The sequence below is a fragment of the Pan paniscus genome, chromosome 2 (genome assembly GCF_029289425.2).
Source record: "Pan paniscus chromosome 2, NHGRI_mPanPan1-v2.0_pri, whole genome shotgun sequence".
Taxonomy (NCBI): Eukaryota; Metazoa; Chordata; class Mammalia; order Primates; family Hominidae; genus Pan; species Pan paniscus.
The window spans coordinates 59,693,236-59,715,835 of NC_085926.1; the positions used below are offsets into that span (position 1 = coordinate 59,693,236).

Here is a 22,600-nt window from a genome sequence, read left to right on the forward strand (position 1 = left end):
TACAGAGAGCAGCTAAAACACCAAAATGCAGGTCCATATAACCCTGGAGGGTTATATGGGAAGATAAAGAGAGTTCTTCTACACAATTAGTCTGATGTTGGTGTCTTGATGGCTTCAAGAGGCTGAGGAGTCAGTACATAGTTTCAGAATGTTTACCTTTGTTGTCCTAATGGTACTCTTGCTATGCTGAGGATTAATTCTTTATATGTAAGGAAGATATAGAAAATAATACTTACCAAGGAGTTGCTAGGTGTATTAGTTTGTTCTCATGCTGCTAATAACCACACACTCAAGACTGGGTAATTTATAAAGGAAAGAGGTTTAATGGACTCACAATCATGGAGGAAGGCAAAAGAGGAGCAAAGCCACATCTTACATGGCAGCAGGCAAGACAGCGTATTCAGGGGAACTGTCCTTTATAAAACCATCAGATCTCATGAGACGTATTCACTATCAATCATGAGAACAGCATGGGAAAGATCCTCCCCCTTGATTCAGTTACCTCCCACTGGGTCCCTCCCATGACATGTGGGGATTATGGGAGCTACAATTCAAGATGAGATGTGGGTGGGGAAACAGCCAAATCGTATAACTAGGTATGTCCACCCCAAACATTAAGTCAAGAACAGCTTTTTGGTCTTATAGTCTTTATTCTTATATAGGGCATCTCTGGATATAGGTGTTCACGTTCTTCTTTGCAACCTGTTGGTTTTTAAGACAGACTGTCGGCAAGCAAAATGTCAGAGGCAAGCACTGAGATTTGACCCATCAGCCCTAGGGAAGCTGACCCTTTGGTTTTCCCCCATGCACCTTGTCTTCTTGATATGCCTGCAGGGGTTGGGGGGAGGTGGGTGGGTGGAAAGGAGTACTGGTTTAGGGTTGAAGCAAGTCTAAAGCCAGCCTGCTCTGGGTTTAAGATCTGGCCTCCACTGCTGTTTCTCCAATGTTGGGAATCATATTCCTGTTTAAGATAATCTTAAGTGATCTACATTGAATCTCTCAGTAGGTTATTCTCTTTAATCCTTCTGAATATGCCAAATGGAGAGTTTTGGTTTGGTGATAGAATTAAATGCCCTTCTAAGGGTGGCTAGCCTCACTTTTTAACACAGAGACTGAATCTCACTCCTAGTAGCTAAGGCAAGCAACTATGCAGAGCTGGAAATCATCAGCATTGTTTTTCTCTTATGTTTATTTTTATGCTTAACTTCTAATTACAGGTAGTACTTGTTTTTCTTTGAGGCTGAAATATAAAGTTTAAGATATATACACTAAAATTCAAAAAGTGAATCAAGTAAATAATGCTCTAGGTGGTCCACAAAGATAAGAAAAATCATGACAAAATGGGAATGAATGCAGTTTGGGGAACACTGTATTCGCCCAAGTGATGTTTATTTAGGCATGTGGTCAGATGGTAAAGAAAAGAAAGTGGGAGGGTAGCCTAGGCAGGATTCAGCATGATCTGAAAATCTTGCAAGTAGAACCACGTTGGTTGGGGAATCCAGGCCCATTTTGGTTTCTGCTACCTGGCTGTAGTGTGACCAGGGAGGCAGGTGCTGGGCAGGGTTGTATTAACAAGGCAGGTAAGGAAGTCCAGCAGGCGAGGAGGTGGGAGGTCCTCAAGGCAGAAATAGGCCAGTAGATAAGGTGAAGAGGCTAAGAAGACTATTTGGAGGGTACAAGGAGAGATGGGACAGGGAGAAGGAAGTGGCTAGAGAGGTGAGCTCTTTTAGCAAGGAGGGCAGTACACAGACTAAGAGAATGGCCTTTATGGTGGGACTGCCTGGATTCAAATCTGAGCTTTGCCACTTACTTACCGTTGGCCTCTTACTTACCGTTGGCCTCTTACTTACCGTTGGCCTTGAACTAATAATACTTAACATCCTTAAGCCTTAGTTTTCTCATCACTTGCAAGACAGGATAATAACAGAGTCTACATCCTATAAATTCTTAGCAAGTGTTGGCTAGTGTTATCAATTCCAGGGCTGAGCCCTATCATGTCTGCCTCTGTGCATGTTGAGAATTGGGCAGTTTTGCAGAGTGAGCACCATGAATGTCTTTAAACTTGCTCTGCCTAAGACTAGCTTGCTGCTGAGGGAATAATCACGAGAGCTGGAGAAGGCCAAGTCTATCTGACCTTCAGATTAACAATTTTTAAAGTCTAGCTATGTCCAAATATTTCATAATTGCCCTATTTACTAACACATTTCAGGGGTTTCATGAACCACTTAATGTATAAAAATTCAATATGTAGACATTTTTTTTGAAAAGGGAAGAAATAAATAAGCAGGTGGACCAATCCAATGATTGAATTTCCTTTAAAAAAGTAACTGTAATAGGTTTGTTGCCTAATGCATGGCAAGTCAATACACCGAGACACAGGGTTGCAGCAGAGAAGGAAGTTTAATCATAAGGCTGCCGAATAAGGAGACAGGGGGAAACCTCAAATCTGCCTGTCTGAGCCGTTTAGGTCTAGGTATTTTAAGGGAGTTGGAGTGACCGAGGTGGGGGATCACTGGTTGAAGAATACAGGATGGTGAGATGAAGAAACTGCATTTTCATGCTGATTCAGTTCCTCTTGGGGAAGGGGAGGGGGGTCTTCAAACTGGTTGGCAACAGCTCTTTTGCTGGAATTCAGGATCTGAAAAACATCTTAAGCAATTTTTAAACAAACAAAGGCCTTATGATTCTAACATCAGAAATCTTCTCTGTAGGAACAATGAGGCAAATGGTTAGCATCTGGTGCTCTGGGACTTTTGGTTACGAAGAAGTGGGCCAAAGTGCAGCCTGATTAATGCTTAATTACAACTATATTTCTGTCCAGAACCCAGCATCTAATTAATTCTTGTTAACCCTGTGAGGATGGTTTCAATAGAATGTTTCCATTGTCCTTAAAGGGAGGTATATTTAGTCCCATTATACTCCAGGTAATGATGACAGTCTTGGCAAAATCTTAGGACCCTAAGTTGTTTGCCACCTCACAACCTATATTATCCATCCTAGTCTTAGTTACCACATCTGACTGCTGGGAAGACTGAGGGTGATTTGTTTGGTCTGTGCACAAAACCTTTAAAGAGAAATACACATGTTAGTTAACTTAAAAATCCACAGGTACTGTGGCAATAGTTTGTGTAACAAGTTAGGGTAAATATCTTTCTGGTAAGATGTACAAGGGAAGTCAATTTACCTGGAAGACAGGAGATGTCAGGCCTCCAGGCAAGACAGAAGCAAAAACTGACAAAACAAAGCCTACAGGAAATTTGGGTAATAAGTTTGAATCTTCTTAAAGTGTCTAGAAAAAGCATTCTAAGACAAAAATCCTACAATTCAGCAAGCCTTGGGAAAAAGGCTAAAGCTTTCTAGCCTCTACCTGAAAATATCCACTGCATAGAAAACCTAGGAGAAAAAATTCAACCTAGGCAGTCAAGTCTGAGGTATTGTCACCCCATTTAAATTTGAACAGGGCACTCTAAAATGACATACTGGCCTTCATAAGAGGAACAGAAAGAGGTTTGTAGTCATGCCCATAGGCCTATGTTCTTAGGTAAACTAGCTTGATCCTTAAAAAAATGAGAGCGAGATGGTGAACAGTGGAAAACGTTCAAAATAAAATATGAAAGACAGCCTCTGTTATAGCACTTGCCATATCCCCCCAGGCAACTGACTGCAGAGCTGACAAACTTATGACATGGGAGAATGAAAGAAGCTTTCTAGAATGCAAGGATCTGAGTACAACACCATATTTGAACAACAATAGGGGGCAAGGTAGTCTGGGTCTTTAATTATTTAGAATACTCTAAAAAGAGGGCTGGGGAGAGAAAGGCCAAGTGCACATATATTTAAAGCTATCCAGTAAAGACTTACTTACATTTCAAAGTGAAATCAGAATACAATGAATGTGTTTTCTAGCTAAAAATCGTGATCACTAAATCATGATCACTAAGTGGTTGATACAATTTTTCCAATCAATTCAATTGCTACCAGCATTTGTTCACTAATTTTGTTTTTTATTTGTATCTGATCTACTTCTGCAACTTATAACATGAACATATTTATTCACAGGTCAGATGAAGAATTGCCTAATTTTAATTTGTAATTATCTAATTCTAAAAACGAAAAAGAAACTATTTATAGGAGAGGATCTGTAACTGGGGTCCATGGGAGTTTATTAACAGATTTGCCAGAAAAAATACAAGATACCAGTTAAATCTGAATTTCAGATAAACAAGTAATTTTTTTAGTCTAGATATAGGCCAGTATTACATGGTAACCCTATATTTATAAACAAATTTCAGAGAGATAGATACATTTCTCTCTCTCTCTCTCTTCTGTTTTTTTTGAAACTGAGTCTTGCTCTGTCACCCAGGCTGGAATGCAGTGGCATGATCTCAGCTCACTGCAACCTCTGCCTCCCAGGTTCAAGCAGTTCTCCTGCCTCAGCTTCCCAAGTAGTTGGGATTATAGGCATGAGCCACTGTACCTGGCCTTCTTTAACACTTTTTGTTTACAGACCAAACACATCACCCTCAGTCATTCCAGCAGTCTACTATATGAACTGAGACTAGGAGGGATAATATAGATTGCCAGATAGATCTAGGCATGAGTTCCTCAGACACTGCATAAAAATTTGGAGTAGAAGCATTTTGACAAGGAAATTGGCTATAGCTATCTTTCTACCAGAGTCTTAAACCTATGCTCTCTCAACAGTTAGTTAGCCATCATTAAGATAAAGATTAATTCTATCAAGCCTTGACTTTTCCCTGTGGCCTGAGCTTCCTAGGAGCCGAACATAAAGGGAAATGTGAAGGGCAATTTACCAAATAGCAACTGAAGAGAAGAGTCCACTCAGTGAAGGCAGAGGAGTTTGCCTGGGGGTGTGTTAGGGAGGCAGAGAAAGCTGGTTTACAGGGCTTTGCAGACAGACTTGAGCCTAAGGGCCATGTCATACCCTTAAGTTGGGGTTGACCTTTTAAACAAGAAGTTGTGCATGACAGAAGGTCTGCTTTGTGAACATTGGATTCTGGAGGAGCACCACCGCAGGAAAGACTGGAGAAAGGTGGTGGTGGGCTGGGGGCACTGGCTTGGAAGAAGAGAGTGAAGAGGCAGGAGAGTTGGAAGAGACTGGGAGGCTGGGAATACAGTACTCAGGGGCCAGGGTTTTCTCCCCTCCAGCTTTTTGTCCTTTGCAGCCACCACCCTAGGATGTTGGTGAAGGTGTTTTTGTGCATCCCCATTCTGAGAGTGCAGCCTCTTTCCTGAGGCCCACGGAAGGGTCTGGGTGATGACGAAATGCAGTCTTTACCTGTGTCACTGAAAGTAGACCCGCAGAGCTGCGGCTTCTGCTGCCATTTCCTCCTCTGATCTCCAAGAGGCAGGAGAGTCCTCCTTGTCATGTTTCTGGAGCTTTGGAGAAAAAAATGGAAGAGGCTCTTTCATGGGCCCTTGGGATCTCCTTGAACAAATTTCGGGGGGCTGGGGGAGACTGAACAAAATTTGCAAATTAGAGGCCAGTAGGTGTATCTTTTAATTGTTTCAGTTGCTAAAACTTGCAAATAGAGAGGCTTTATACGAGAATCCACATTTAAAATAATCAGATCATTTGCCATCTTGTAATCATCTACTGAGGCTGAGAGGGGTGATGATATGATATAGGTCTGTGTCCTTGCCCATATCTCATGTCAAATTAGAATCCCCAGTGTCGGAGGTGGGGCCTGGTGGCAAGTGATTGGACCATCAAGGCAGAATTCCCCATTGGTGCTGTTCTCATGATAGTGAGTTATTGGGGGACCTTATTGTTTAAAAGTGTGTAGCACCTCCCTCCACTCTCTCTTCCTCCTGCTCCAGCCACAGAAGACGTGCCTGCTTTCCCTTCCGCCATGATTGAAAGGTTCCTGAGGCCTCCCCAACCATGCTTTCTGTACAGCCTGAGAAACCATGAGCCAATTAAACTGCTGTTCCTTATAAATTACCCAGCCTCGGGTAGTTCCTTATAGCACTGTAAGAATGGACTAATACAGGTGATCACAGATTGGGATGAAGTGGGGGAATGGGGAGCATTTGCCATTCCCAGAATCTCCCCCACACTCTTCTAATTTTCTTATGTTTAATAGGCCTCATTCATTTATTTTACTTCCTGGATTTTGAAGGCATTGAGTTTGCCACCAACCCATAATCCCCTCCTTCAAGGTGGCCTGTGGTTTACCTCCTACTCTGTTTGGTTTAGACTCTCTTGCATGAGCTCTGAGCAGTTTTGTTCAGTGAACCAAATTTATGATAATAACACAAGGGCCATGAGAACTGAGTAAGTAATAAGTATTTCCATTGAAAGAGGCTTCAAGTAGGGAAACAGTAAAAGAGATTAAATGAGAAAACAACTTACAAAAAATTAACAATTTGTCCCAAAATTAACACTTGAATCATTTAAATTCCTCCTCAGATTACAGGTATTTTAAAAAATTGTGTGTATGTCTCAGATTTACATATAGAGTGAATACAATTTCAATTCTATCAGAGAGGATGTTCTCAGAACTCTCTTCCTTAGAAATGCTCAATTTTCTCCCTTAACCTCCTATTATGATTCAATTTCATTAACTAAATTTATTGTTTCTGTGTGTGCCTCTATACATTGTAAAATGCTGCAGGTTATCCGTTCATTCTTCATGGGAATGCACAGTGTAGTATTTTGTGTTACGTGTTAAAAGTCATTTGGGATTGAGACAATTTAATAGCACCAATGATAGCTAGCATTTATGATGTGAAAGGCGCACATTATTTCTTTGATATACATTATTTCGTTTAATCCTTACAATAACTCATAAAACTGACGCTACTTAACCCCATGCTACTGTGGAGGAAACTGAGTTCTGAGGAAGTTCATACCCCGGTCCAAAGATCACCCAGCTAGGTAGTGGTAGGTGCCAGTATTATCCCCAACAACTTTTGCCTTTTTATTCATCCTGAGGGATCTACAGTGTCCCTAAAGACCATCCCACAGATACTGTTCCACTCCATTTTGAAAAAGGTCAACTTCTTAATGATTAAAATATCGACTTTTTAAAAGTTGATCCTTTAAAAATAATTTTGCCAACTCAGCAAAAAGTCTATCAACCAATAAATGACTTTTGCTATCTCAGGCCCCAAACTCTAAATCTAACCTAGAGGCCTCTACCCTGGCAGCTTGCAGCAGGTGGAGAAATTTCCCCATTTATTGCAGCTCAACGTTGATACAGAAGGCAAAACAGTGAGGGAACCATAGCCTCACACTCCCGCTGAGCTATATTTCCACTCCTGGTAAGTTTGAGCCTAAATGAGGCTCATTAGCATATAACCGGGCCACAAATATGTTTATGAGGGTCATGGATCTTCCCTTCAGAATTTGGCTGCCAGCACGCTGGTTTTACATTTTGCCATGTAGATTTAATTCTCCTTAGTGAAAGAAAACCACATTAAGAAGTCATTTCCTTTCTTGCAGAGGCAAACATGCTGCAGTTGCTACAGGCAAGGCAAACGGGATTGCTATTCTTCTACTGAAGAACTAATTTTCATTTTGATACTACCTTGAGGTCTGTTATAAATCCATCTTATAACAATTCAATAGGATGACAAAGAGACATGCAAAGCCCAGGAAATATGGCCTTCCCACTTCTGCTACTGCCATTGGAAGACACAGAAATAAAGCATTAAGTGGCCTCATCAACACAGATCATACCAGATGAATCCAAATAATTTAGAGCCTGTGAATGTTAATGCCTTCCTGGTTATTAGGCGACCGTCTGTTATTGTCATATGCCTTACAGATGGCAACATTGTGCCAACCCTTAGAAGTTTTTGGGAAATAGGAAATAAATAAAACAAAAACTAATCATCTTTGCAAAAACTCTGTTGTACCTAGCTTTTAAAAGTTATGAGATTTCCCTCCTAAAAGCCCCAGATGGAAGCATGTGGTTCTGTTTAGAACAGAGGCACTCAACCCTGGTTGCCCACTGTAATCATCTAGGAAGCTTTAAAAAATAAAACCCACCCCAGGGATTCTGATTTATTTGGTCTGGGGCAGCCTGGGTTTGGGGATTTAAAACAAAACTTCTCAGCCAATTCTAAGGTGCACTTATTGTTGAGAATCACTGCTTTTTGGAAGAAGTGTGTAGACAGAGCCCACACACTTATAGAAAGAATCCGTTTGCCTTTAAGCACATTGCTTGTGATCCTATCAACAGTACTACTGCTGTCCTTTGCAAACCTTGCCCTAGAACTGCTTTTCTTCTATTTATGCTCTGTCCATGGGATGTCTGGCCTACAAGGCTTGTCTTAGCAACACTAAGAGGCGGATGCAGTTCAGGAGCCTTTGAATGTTTTTAATCTCTGCAGAAATAGGGAGCCTGGGAAAGGCCCTGGTGGGCAAGACTTGTGTCCTAGAAGATCCATCCAGGTGACTTGAAGATTAAAAATGCTACAGTTTGGAGTAAAGTTCCATTTCCCTAAAGCAACCCAAGAACCTGGTGGCTGCAACTTCTTGCCTGGCTAACGGAGAGAAAGCCCTAATGATCTTAAATAGTAGTTTATCCAAAAGGCAGTATTTGCCATGGGTGAACTTTAATGGAGGAGTTTCACTTCTGATAAGCCTTCTAGATTACTTTGGCTGCCCACAGGGGAGGGCGGTGACTACTTGTTAACACACAAGACAGTTGCTCTGTCTCTGTAATGCCAGGGGCCAGACCTAGCACTGGAACACTGAACCAGACAGACTCCTTTAGTGTTCTCCTGGGGCACCCAGGTAGGGAGGTTAGACACCAAATGGCTGATTCTTAGAGAGATGGGATTACAAAATGGGAAGGGTGCTGGATAGAGCTAGCCTCATTGCAAAGGCTTTTGAGTATCACCTTGGTTTCACAAAGAAACGTTATGAAAAACAGTGATGGAGGGAAAGAGGTTATCTATGGATCATCCAAAAATGGCTCTCCAAGAAGGCGAGAGTTAGTTAGGTCTGAGCTTGAACAATGAGAAGAACAAAAGTTCCTTTAATCTCTTTGTGTCTCAGTTTTCCCCTTTGTAAAATGGGAGTAGGAAAAAGAGTGGTGAGCAGTGCCGTGCCTGACACATAGTTAAGTGGTATTTAATATTCCCTGCTGCTGCTACTACTGTCAGTCATTAGCATTATTTTTAGGCTAAATAACACTGACCTAATGACAGCGAGCACTAAAAACTCCACAGAGGTTGTTTCTAGGAGTAAAAGTATTTTTCATCTCCATGGTTCCCCAATGATCTGTATCTTTTGGACCTAACTACTTTGTAGAAGGATTATTATAATGAGACACTCAAATTTGGGGAGGAAATGTACCTCCTTCAGCTCTAAAATGACCCTCACTAATCCCTAATCCTCAGAGCTGTCCTAAGGAGTGAGTAAGGTATTAATCGAGGCTTCTCATGGTAAAAGCTAAGGTCCTATGGTAAAAGAATGTGGTGGAGGTCAAAGGTAGACAATACCCCAGGAGTATGGTTGCCAGATTTAGCAAACAAAAATACAAGACACTCAGTGACTTGTTTTAGGATAAGGATGTCTCATACAGTATTGAGACATCCTTATATGAAACAATGATTTGTTGTTTACCTGAAATACAAAGTTAACTGGGATTCTTGTATTTTATTTGACAACTCAACATAGCAGACCCCTTAAAAAGGTGTCACAGGAAGAACTTGGCTTGCATTTGGTAACTAGGTTGTTCCCAAAGTTGCCTGGCTGTGAATCCTGGAAAAAACAGAGGGGATCATGTGCAAGAAGATAAAATTCAAGGCCATCATTTTGTGCACCCCAGGGCTTATTATTATTGCATGGTCTTATTGCATGGAATGCAGTGTAAATCAACCTGCACTATTTTAATTCCTTAGTTCACCAGTTCTAAGGTGCACATTTTTTCATATTTTAACATCTTTGAAATCAAAACATGTCCTATAACCAAAAGTGTGTCATAATTTAATTGGCAGTGTTTTTCTTTCTTAGTAGTACATAAAATAACAGCACTTCCAACTGACTGTGTCTGGGATTCAGTGCACTATATTTCTCCATCTCTCCTTTCTGCAGGTAAGTCACGTAAGTTAAATGTGACTCTGCTTGCTCTGAAAATGCTCAACACCAACGCTGATGTATTACATACTGGTTTCCTTCTGATGAAACAACAATAGTCAAAACGGTTTTCACAGAAGCTTTGTTCTTTAGAGGAAAGTGCACGCCAAAGTGACAAAGTTTGCAAAAACTTGAACCAAAGTCTTTATTCATATTCAACAGACTGAAGTCTGTGATGGCCTCTCCAAGCGAATTCTATTTCTGCACAGCTTTGAAAAGAGACTTAAAAAAAAAAATCTATCTTCAGTCATCCCACTTTATCTGCTAGAAATGGTTTTTGGGGAAGGTAGTGTTAACAGGATTTCTGACTGAAGAACTGATACGTGTCGATTTTGACACTGTGCTCCCTCCTGTGCACTGAGTGTGTTATCACAAGGTATATGGGGTAATGATTAATTCCCTGCTGTATTGCTCAAACCGCCTTTGCTATTGACATCTTTAGAGCACTGTAATGGAATGCAGTAGGAGGAATGGTTCACAATAATTTAAATGTTTTTCAGAATTTGGAACTAACCTGGAGTAAAATGCCAAATTGTCTTCAAACGGGGGAAAACTAATTTAATGCTCTTCTTACAGAAGCAAATGGCTGAATATAAACTTGGATGTTTTTATAAAAACATATTTCATTATTATCACTTTTATAAAACAACATACAGAAGCAGAGAGCTTAAATAAACCATTTCTTATGGGTTGACGGTTCTGTTTACACAGGGGTTTATATAAAGTCTCAAAAGGAAAATAACTGTATTGTTTTTTTAGATCTGATCCTCTGTTATTACTTTCTATTCAACCAAGGTTTGATGAACACATGATATATTCCAGGCTCTGTTCTAGGTCTTATGAAAGATACAAAGATAAATAAGCCCAAGATCTTTGCCTCCTCAGGTTCACCTGCAATAGGGCAGACAGATTCATGCATAGATAATTTAATACTGGCCTAACTGCTGAACTAGAAGTTCCATCAAAGTGTTCTTGGAGTATCTGGGGCAGGGGGAGAGAAAATAATTCTTGCTGGAATTCAGGTCTGAGATTGACTTTTAAAAATCAAGGACTTGGACTGGGCTTAAAAGATGGTAATGAGATTTTGAAGAAAGGGTAATTCTGGGCAATGGGAACAGCTTCGTTAAACACATGATGTGAGTACCAGTTCCCCAGCAAGGTAACTTGTACCCATGGTCAGCTTCACCAACTAATTACAGCACTGTTCCCTGATGAATCCTGACCTGGCTTCTAGGCAGCTACTAACATGTATCGGAGTTAGCAAGAGAGCTGAAATTTGCCACTTTGAGAAGCCTTAACATTCCACTGTTTAAAGATGGAATAGGCACGCACAACAGGGGTCTAAAAGATGGTCTCCGGTCCTACAAATGCAAAGCTGCAAACAGCTTTGAATCTTACTGAGAGAAACTTATTCCCTTTTCAGTGATCTTTCAGTCCCTCTGACTGTTCAAGAATAAAGTCTCAGTGGACTAGTATGTCCTTGATAAGGCATCAACAACACCTCTAAGAGAAAGAGAAGAGCCATCCAGACTGGCTAGAATATAATAAGATTGTTTTGTTTAGATCATATTTATTTTTAGGGACATCTCTCATTTATGACAAATCATGTCAAGTCTCCTTTTAAAGTAAATTTAAGTTAAGCGTAAGAATCAATTTTAAAAATATATGAAATGAAATGGTGTGAAATTATGGCATTAACAGCTTGAGAAATGGCCCCTGGGGAAGGAAGTACAACTGAGGTGGGAAAGGGTGACTCAAGATGTGAGGGTGATGCATTGGCCTTTAATGCTTGTGGGTGGCAGTTTCTACTGGGCTGAGTTCTAGAAAGCTTCATTTTTCATGGATGCATGGGAGTCAAAATAATTTCATGTTATAAGAACTCCGTCAAAAAATGGTATAGGGGATGGTAGAACTTTGGGTAGGGCAGGCTTTTAAAGGAAGGCTTCGCTGAAGATGTAGCATATAAGCTGAGGTGTGAATAATGAGTATTTAAGTAAAGGGGCAGGAAGGAATATTTCAAGCAGAAAGAACAGCAAGTGCAGACCTTCAAGGAAGTGTGGTGGTTGGGTAACAGGCTGGAAGAGTGAGAGAGAGGACTTGGGGGGATGGCAGATCATTTGCACCCTGTGGGCAGGGCTGAGAAGTTTGGATTCTATTTTTGGTGTGATGAGAAGATATGAAAGGATCAGAGGCAAGGAAGTAAAAGGACTAGAATAATTGCTCATAAAGAATGTCCTGGAAGAATAATGAATTAAAGGGAGAAAGTGATGGCAACAATCAGAAGAGAAAGTTTGGGAGTGAGGGCAGTATGGATGAGGAGAGGGGGCTCATTTGCCCCATAGGCTAGTTAGCGTCATGGCCACTAAGTGAGAGGACGTGGCCCCTCACTATAGATGGACCTTGTCATCTGGCAGCTTTCTCCCTGGTGCTTGTCTCTAAAGCACACAGAGATCCTGTCTTCCCTGCCAAGATTGCTCTGAACTAGTGTGAAAATCACTGTTTTTGCCCAATATCCATTCTGCCTCTCTTCCATCATTCACTTCTCAAAGTTCCCGAGAAGCCTTCCTGGACCATTCTGATTGAGTCATATTTCACGATTCTGGATGCTTTCATGCTTCTGGCACCTCCCTGCCACTATCCTTTCAGTACATTTTTCCTGCCAGACATGGAGCTTCCTTTGTCTATGTGCTGGTTACTGAGCAGACTGGCGCCCACGCTGGACTTTCTTGGTGGCCCAATGAATCACCAGTTGCTTTCACTTGAGACAGAAAATGGTCTTGGACCATAAACCTCTGCCTGCCACTTGTGATACCTTAGAACGCTGAAGTTCTTTGAATATTACTTAGTATAAAAATATGTTCATTGCTTCCCTTCTCTATCCTGTGAGCTGGAGCCTTGGACTAAGCACTAGACTGTGAGATATCTATGTGCAAACAAATTACCTTCAGGTCCTTCTACTCACTGTGAAAGTTCAAAAGCCCAGTTCCTCCTCCTTTTCTGAACAGAAATTCAAGTAATCAATGGAGCATTAATCATTTGATTAGTTGCCAAAGCTTTGACTTAAGCATAACTTGCTTGAGTAAAAGCAAATATTTTTAGTGCTGCCTGTGGGGCCAAAATGCTGAAATAAGCTTTTATATTAATTAGTGGCATCCCATTTTCAAGGGGTATAGAGTGTTGATGTTTAAGAATTTGTAACCCCCAAAATTAAGTATTAACTAGAAAATCACAGTGCTGGAAAATAATTATGCCAAACCACTGTACTATAACAGAACCCAATTGCTTATCCAATTATACATTGAAGTATCACATTGTCAAGCCGATTGCCAAAGCAGCAAATGAGACTTTGCTAGCATCATAATTTGGACCAGATATTACTCCACTAACTGCATTATGAATAGTCTTTGGAACATACTATGTACCCTATAAAACCTCCACGAACCAAGGTGGGCATTTCAGGTTTGTTGGAGTATGCCCATGCCATCAAAAAAAATCACTGGAATTGATTAGACATGAAAGTTCGCAGTTTTCCATTGAAAGCCTGTTAGGAGCATCTCAGCAAAGAGCAACTGCAGCTCCAGGTCCTGAGCAGAGTTGATTTCAATTAAAACATCAAAGGTAGTCACTTCCTGTCAGGGAGACCATCAGTAATTCTATCCTCAAATGTGTATCTGAGAAAAACAAACAACCCCAGACACTGCCTCCTGGACCTGCAACACTGCTCCCTGATTAGCCACCATTTAGAGGTAATTTTTTTTTTTTTTTTTTGAGACAAGGTCTCACTCTGTCTGGAGTGTAGTGGCCAGCTCACTGCAGCCTCAACCTCCCAGGCTTAAGTGATCCAGCTGCTTCCGCCTCCTAAAGTGCTGGGGTTATAGGCATGCACCACTGTGCTCGGCCTAGAACTTTCTTACAACACAACATCAGGACAGCTGAAGAACAGGAGCCTGGAACTGGGCTGTGAGGAGCTACTAAGGGGTTGATATTCTTAGGACACCCCATTGCTATGATTTTCTTCTCAACCTTGTAAGGGATCAGAACGATTTTGCCCAATAGTTGGGTCTGATATGTCAGACGAAAATCCCACTGTGGCAAGAGCCTGACTCCCAGGGTTCAGTAGAGAAATAATTTGCACTCGCCCAGTAGTTCTTTGCTTTTCAAATAATAGTAAGCCCTAAACAATATCAAACTTGGTAAAAACAAAATCTTCCTGTCTAGTCCCCATATTGCCCAATCAGAGTAACATCCATCTTCCTATCCTCTCGGCTTGCTGTATCTGATACCAGTATAGGAATCCCCCTTCTTCCCCCAGTGGATGCCTGAAACCATGGATAGTACTGAACCCTATGTATGCTCTCTGTTTTCTTCTACACATACACAAACCTATGATAAAGTTGAATGTATAAATCAGGTACAGGTACAGGTTAAGAGATTAACAACCAAGAATAAAATAGAACAATTGTAACAATGCACTGTTCACAATTGCACAAACAGAAGATCCCTGCTTGCAGAGGATCTTAGCAATTTCTTTTTTTTTTTTTTCGAGATGGAGTCTTGCTCTGTTGCCCAGGCTGGAGTGCAGTGGTGTGATCTCGGCTCACTGCAACCTCTGTCTCCTGGGTACAAGTGATTCTCCTGCCTCACCCTTCTCAGTAGCTGGGACTACGGGAGTGCACCACCACACCTGGCTAGTTTTTGTAGAGATGGGGTTTCACCATGTTGGCCAGGCTGGTCTCGAACTCCTGACCTCATGATCTGCCCGCCTCGGCCTCCCAAAGTTCTGGGATTGTAGGTGTGAGCCACTGCGCCCTACCAGCAATTTCATCATATAATTTGTTTTATTTCCTTATTAAGTCAGGAACTTTCACCTTTTCTCTTAAATACCTTATGTCCTCTTTTTGGCATATCTGAATTGCCAGCATCACTACTCTTATGCTTTGGGGCTGTTATTAAGGAAAATGAAGGGTTACTTGGGCATAAGCACTGTGATTTCATGACAGTCAACCTGGTAACAGAGATGGCTACTCAGTGACTACCAGGCGGGTAGTGTAGACAACATGGCTACACTGGACAAAGGGAGGATCCGCATCCTGGGCAGGACAGAGTGGGACAGCGTGCAATTTTGTCACACTGCTCAGAACGTTGTACAATGAAAACTTACTTATGAATTGTTTATTTCTAGAATTTTTCATTTAGTAGTTTCAGACTATGGTAAACTGTGAAAAGTGAAACTGGAGATAAGAGGGGACTACTGTAGTAGGTTTTCAATAAGCATTGGTCAAATACGTCACTAAATTACACTTTTCCTCCCAATATACTGGCTATGCTAGCTCATCATCCCCATTTTCCACATAAAACAAGGAACTTAAATCACTCAACCAATGTAACATGGATAACTCAGAGTGGTATTTGTTTGGATGAGACATACAAACACTCGATACACTAGTGGATCCAGACATGCAGCAAACTGTATGTCTCATCCAAACAAATTTGCTGTATGTCTGGTGCTCTTCTGATCCACTCTATAAATTCCTGGGAACGTTCTTTCAGTTAACATAGTTGAAAACATGGGTGGTAAAACAGCATAGAAAGCAAAACTAACACTGCAAATAGGGATCAACCTCTAAGCCCGGAGGGCCCTGCTGGAAAACCTCTTCTGAGGGGAAAATTGCATCTCAGGGCAGTTTTCAGGAATTAATCGCTGATCACCAACACCTCACCCCAGGCGCCATCATATCTGAACCCTTCTGGTTTTTCAGTGGGTAGAAAACTGGTGAGGCAAAAGGGACTAGAGATCTCTGCCAGTTTGATTTCCTCAGGCCTCTGTTTCTAAAAACACGCTCACTGAGAAATGAAATGAAACTCCTTCTGAAAAGGAGGTTTGTGATGAAGCAGACTTCAGAGAAGGAAGCATTTATTCAAAAAGCAATTTCCTTGGCCAGTCATGTTCTGTAAGCCTTTTTCACCCCCCCGCCGGTGTTTCAGATATTGGTGTTTAAGCAAGACTGTTCTCCTTTAATCCTAGAGTGATGTCAACCCACAGTACTCAGAACAAGGAATGGGAAGAGGCATAGGGCCAATTTCTGCTTTTGTTGGAATCTCCTGAACATTTCATTTCCTATTTGCTTCTGCTACATGTGGCTTCTTTTTTCAAAGGTACCTTGCAGAGTCTTCGGAAGCACAGTGTAGGCAAGGAAACTCTCCAAGGAGAAAGAAAAATCTGCACTACAAGATGCTACGCAAACACACAACTAAGAGAGGGAGGCAAGCACACAGCACGCAACCAATAATGCACAGCCACAGAATCCTTCTCAACACAACATTGCAGGCAGCAGCAACTGGGTTGTCAAGATAAAACCTATTTGAAGAAGCTGATCTAGCTGGGACCTTTGAACAATCCAGATCCCCAAGCATTTAAAGCTTGTTTCTCTGCAGAATTCATTCAATTATTCAACAAATATGAACATGTATACAGTGTATTTTATGGTGTAATAGTAATCAAGCTGGACAAGGTAGTGCCTTTGGGAGGCTTACATTCTAGGAGAGAAGGCAGGCAATTAGCAAGTAATCATCTATCACTGCCTTGGGAGGGAATAAAAGAGGGAGCTACCTGAGACAATATGGTCAGAAAAGACTGCTCTGAGGAAAGGACAGTCAGCTGAGGAGTGGCAAGTGCAAACACCCCAAGGGAAGAAGGAGGCATCTGTATGGTCTGTGCACTGGCTGAAGGCGAGTGAGGAAGTTCTCAGATAGAAGGTAGATGAGGTGGAGAAGTGGGAAAATCTCTCTTCCCTTTAGCACTGGAGGCTAAAGGGCTAGAAGACGAGAGACTCAATGATTCTTTCAGTTACATCACTCTTTTCAAGCACCTACTTTGTGCTAGGCGCAGAAGACTATTAAACAGGCAAAGCTGTAATAAATCCAAACTCAGTGAGCTGAAGGTAGAAAGGCCGTCCCAGAACAGCTGGACCCAGCGCTGCCTCTGAACATGGGCAATGACACTTTGGGGCTCAATGTTTGCTTACTGGGTCTCTCACACACCCTAACATCAGCCCTGCCTATAATGAACTTTCCCCAGAGAAGCAGGTGAGCAGCAAGCTATTTGCACATGTGGTGACTACCATGGAGCAGCAAGGATGCAGGCTGACCTCACAGACTTCTTTCTGAATGCACACCATATGTTTGGCAGAGCAAAAGAGCTACCCCAGCACCATCTAGCCAGGTGCTTGGCACTGGATCTCATATGCTGGCAGATGAAAAATGACTAATATAAAAATCTATATTCCAACGGTACTCACCAGTCCACTGGATTGGTCACGATTCCTTCTTTCTACAATAGGATCATTCTGCTTCTGATTACAAAATTGCACCCTCTGAAGCTGCCACTCACCCGTTGGAAGCTACATACCCTGTGCAGCCTACAAATCCATTAAGTTCTGATGGAGCTATTCCAATGCCCTTCAAAGAACCTGGCCCATGTGAGTTGCACAAACAAATTGGAGCCAACCTTTCCCAAATGCCTCTCTCTATTTCATTTAAAAACCCTCTTTAATGAAGACATAAAGCCTTGAATGCAGCTGAAACGCTATGCTTACCATGCATGACAGCAGATCGTCACAGAGGATTTCAAATGCTTTTTTTTCTAACCAGAATACTTGAAAGAAACTGAGATTTCCTTGTTATGAGTTCAACTGTTCATTTTATATGCCCTATAATTGACCATTCTCCAGAAGTCAGCATAGGCAACAGAGATGTAAGGCAACTGCAAACACACACACACACAGCTTTGGCACAGTGAAAAATTAAAATGCAATGCCAGGCTTGGGACTATTTTGAAGCCTCAGGCTAGGAAAGCAATACCCTCACCTTTCTCAGCTGCCTACTATGTACCTAACCTTCCAATTATTTATGGCTGAGATGCTTAAGATGTACTGGAGAAACAGCCATGGCTGAGAGATACACAAAGCTGAAATATTATTGAGAGTTATAACTTCATGAATGAAAAACCTATAAAAGTCACTTAAGGGTCCTAATCTTTCAGTTAATCTCACCTCAGTGCCACTCAAGGGTTTAAAGGAGTTTCACTGATTGGTTTTTAAAGGACAACGATAAAAATGCTTTGAAATAACTAATTATAATTTCAGGTATCTATGTAAAGGTCCAGACACAAATATTTGAAAATGGACTGTTCCTAGAATCAGGGATTGACACAGATCTTTAAAACTTTCTAGCCCAAACATCCATGTGACATTTGTATCCCTTTGGCCATATTGCTTTCAAGGCTTCAATGCTCTAGGAAAGAGGATCTTACTGCAGTACTGCTAGATTTAGGTGGAAATCAAAATTACCAATGTTTGAAAGTGATAGTTTTACATTAACTTGATCAAGAGTTAGAACTTGGACTTATTACTCAGACAGTCTGATCCTTCATTGACAAGCTGTGCTGAGAAACCATTCTGTGGGCTAAAGAGGATATGGACTCCCAGGATTGCTCTGGCATTGCGGTTGAGAAGATATACTGGAATAACCTCTTTTGAAAACAGTTTAGCATTACCTCCTAAAGTTGACATCTACAACAATATGACTGCCAGGTATATTACCAAGAGAAATTCTCATATGTGTACAAGAAGACATGCATGAGAATGTTCAAAGAAACTCTGATTAAAATAGATAGAATCTAGTAATGACCAACATCCCACCAGAGAGTAGACGAATAAACCCTGATATGTTCACATAATTAAATACCATGGCTCAAGCAAAACAAATGTTTGATAGTGACACACAGCTCATAGGGAGAAATCTTAACAATATATTAATTTTTAAAAATTCCCTAAAGACAATAAAAATATACGCACTTTAGGAATCCATAGAGATGCCTAAAACTATATGAAAAGTCACAAAGCAATGGTGAGCATAGATTGAGGATGCTGGACTGACTCCATGTGAGGAGACAAGGGGATGGTTTTTTGTGTGGGACTATCATACTGTTAGATGTGGGATAGTAGCAAAATCATAGGTTTTGTTTTGGGCAATGGGTTTGCAGCTACTCATTAACATCATTAAACATAACTACTTACACAACTAAAGAAAAGGAGGCTATGATGGAAAACAAACAGAAATGATCATCCTTGAGAGGCATGTAAGATTACAACATCGGATGACCGCAGTTTTCCTCAAGATAGGAATCCAGCTCCCATTCCAAAATGTCCACAAAAGTCGCAACATAGTAGCATTTGCCATATAAAAGTACTGGAGTTATTAATTGGATTCCAGATGTCTGAAACTGATGTATCCCTTCACTGAATCCCGACTAGGATCTATTTTGGGTATAGCACTTCACACAGGTTGCTGTTCTTAATTAAAACTTCTCTGCCTTAAGAGCTTTATGTCTGTGAGATAGTCATCCAAATGTTCTCCTCTCCATAAATGTGCTCTTATGTTTTATTTTCACAGCAAAATGCTTGCCCAGATTTTAATAAACATGTCCGCAGTAGTAATATACATTTCGCATGCTTTCCACATTTCATAATCTCTTTAGTCCTTTTGTTTATGTTGATTCCCACACCAAGAAGGCTGTTTGGAAGGCTTTGCAGCTCTGTCTCCATTTCTTCTGCCTATCATTGGGGAATGAAACAGCACACTGATTGCTATTTGGGTAGGAAACACAGACAAGACATTGAAAGAAGTAAACTAATTTCCAAGCAATTTTGCTCCTTTCTCTCTTTTTGATTGATTTTGGCAATAACTCACCCCAGTTCATTGACATTAGAGTAAAGCCTAGTAGCCAATTTATTGCTTCAAAATCTGTGAGAGTTCCTAATTGGTTATCAGACTGTGTCTACCAGATGCCAAAATTAAATTTCTTTTAAATCAAGAAAAAAGTGATTTTCTGGCATCCCAGATGCAAAACAACCCCCTGATTAACTGTTCTTTCACATTGCAAATGGTTATTTGGGCCTTGGGTGGAGAGAAAACTCATCTACTTACAACAAGAGGGGTCAGATTCTGGACTCGATCCTTCAGCCAAAATGCAGATAAACCACAAGGAACAAATACTACTCTATGAAAAATGGAGAGCTGGGCCGGGCGCGGTGGCTCACGCCTGTAATCCCAGCACTTTCGGAAGCCGAGGCAGGTGGATCACCTGAGGTCAGGAGTTCGAGACCAGCCTGGCCAACATGGTGAAACCCTATCTATCTCTATTAAAAATGCAAAAATTAGCCAGGTGGGGTGGTGGACACCTGTAATCCCAGTTATTCGGGAGGCTGAGGCAGGAGAATGGCTTGAACCCGGGAGGTGAATGTTGCAGTGAGCCGAGATTGTATCATTGCACTCTAGCCTGGGCAACAGAGTGAGACTTGGTCTCAAAAAGAAAAATGGAGTGGTGTTCCTGGCTGAAGGAGAGATGCCCTCGGTCCAATGTTGGGGAAATTTTTGCTCCAGGAAAGTGGAAACATCAAAGGACTGGAGCCCAACATTAAGGATGGAATAATTATGTTGTTGTTACTGTTATTTTTAATGGAGCTCTATTGAGTGCTTGCTGTCTGCCTGGCAATGTGCTAAGTGCCAAGTACAAACATGATCTCATTTACTCTTCATAAGAGTACCTACCCCATCCATGGTGCTGTCATTTGCATTTTTAGATGAAGAAGTTAAGGCTTAGAGATGTGATCTCATAGCTAGTAGGCAGTTGGGACTCCAGGGTCCCACTCCCTTTCTGTCTATTCCCCCTCCTCATATAACAATACATAGCATTTGCTAAGCAATACAGACTAAATTGAGGCTCTAACTTAAAGCTCTTTTGCATACAGAATGTTATTTGATGAACTCTAGGGTAGGTAGAGGCACAATATTATTATCCCCATTTTATAGAGAAGGGAACAAAGGCCCAGGGAGATTCAGTGAATTGCTTGAGTCTTCTGCCATGTTGGACTAAAAGCCTCAGTGTTGCTCTACTAAAAAGGTCCCTCAACTAAATATAACAGGGGTGGCCTGCATCTAGTCTCTGAATTGGAACATCACAACTGACAGAGCTTATGTTGTGGGTTCTCTTATTTAAAAAGCAGAAATTCTAGGTAATGGTCCAGTGCAATTTCGACTCCATCTCCTAATCCTTTGACATCAAATGCTCTGGTCCTGAGTTACTGGTCCTGGACATGGTTTTCTTGGCACAGTAGTAGGCCTTTACCATTTTACCTGCATCTCTCAACCCTTTGTCCTGTTTCCATCTCATGTGAGTAGGAGTTATTCTTTAAACAACTGCCTTGTATCTCACTACCAGCCCTTTGCACATACTGTTCTCCCTGCATGGATGACATTTCTTCCCCTGATCCACCAGCACTGGACTTAGGTGGCCCTCCAAGATGGTTCCATTTCAGGACACTTATTGTACGTGGCTTCTAATTTATCTTCCACTCTATAGGTTTCCTGGGGGCAAAATCATGTCTTTTCACAATAGCCAATCTTTTCTTTGACTTCCCAGACATCAATGTCATATGGTTCAATCTAATACCTTAACCATGACCTCATAAAACCAAAGCTAGGCACATAGGAGAGGCTCACTAAATACTTCTTGCCCAAATAAACTTATCACAGTAGATATTCAGAAGGATGACATAGTTGTACCCAACCTCAGTCCTCAAATAAGAGTTTAATTATGTTATCTAAACCATATGATATACTAGTGAGGCAGGAACAGATACACATTGTAAAAGAGATCCAGAACAAAATAAGATTTCTCTGTGGCCTTCACCAATCTTAAAATGTAACTATATTTACTGAATCAAACTCTTACAGCATAATAAACTTACAAAGAATCAGGGTAGACAGCCTAACCTTGAGTACCTCAAGTCTTTGCCCCTGGATCCCACATAACAATCTCCTTCCCTCCTTTAAGGAAAGCTGGAAAGAAAACCACTCTGCCAGCAGAAGGGCAAATAAAAGGTATGTTTGTGCCTGCACACAGAGGTTGGCATCCTACCCTGATTTGTGACCCATAATTAATGTCAATTTCATAATTTCGGAGGATAGAAGATCAACAAGGAAGCTGACCTCTGGCTGTCTCACAGCTAATCATCTTTTGAGGCGGAAACTTGAGAGGAAACAGAAACGACAGGCTGGAGCACCAGGCTGTGGCTCGGAGTGTGTTTTGGGTGATCTGCCAACCAGTGAGAACCCATGGTCACGTGCCCTCTCTGTGCCGGCCCCACAGTGACACCTGCTCACCCTCCATTGGGTAAGGTGGGAACCTGTATCCCACCCTGTAGAAGGCTTGGCTGGACGCCTGCTAGTTTCTACAAAGTTCCTTCTCATTGTGTGCACTCTTCTACATGGCTTCTTAATTATGTATGTGCACAGGCTGTGTCGAATGGAGTTGCCTTTGCCTCTGCTCACCACGTATTACATTTTTAATCAGTATATATAATTACTTACCGCAAGCTGCCAGGCCAGATTTTCTGAGCATTAGTCTAATTAACTTAAACTTGA

General features: G+C 41.4%; 1 protein-coding gene across 10 annotated transcripts in view; it reads right to left on the reverse strand.

Moving 5' to 3' along the window:
* Positions 1-2,381: 2,381 nt before the first annotated feature.
* Positions 2,382-22,600, reverse strand: part of FHIT (fragile histidine triad diadenosine triphosphatase) — a 1,503,390-nt gene continuing 1,483,171 nt past the window's right edge. For 9 of the 10 annotated variants that reach the window (XM_034956786.3, XM_063602792.1, XM_034956787.2 and 6 more), the window contains 2 exons: positions 5,300-5,400; positions 2,382-2,649 (listed from right to left, as the gene is read on the reverse strand). In XM_034956786.3, coding sequence (XP_034812677.1) covers positions 5,305-5,400 — 96 coding nt within the window. In that variant the 3' untranslated portion in view covers positions 2,382-2,649; positions 5,300-5,304. The remainder of the gene's footprint in view (positions 2,650-5,299; positions 5,401-22,600) is intronic. The other variant, XM_063602790.1, reaches the window with a different exon arrangement.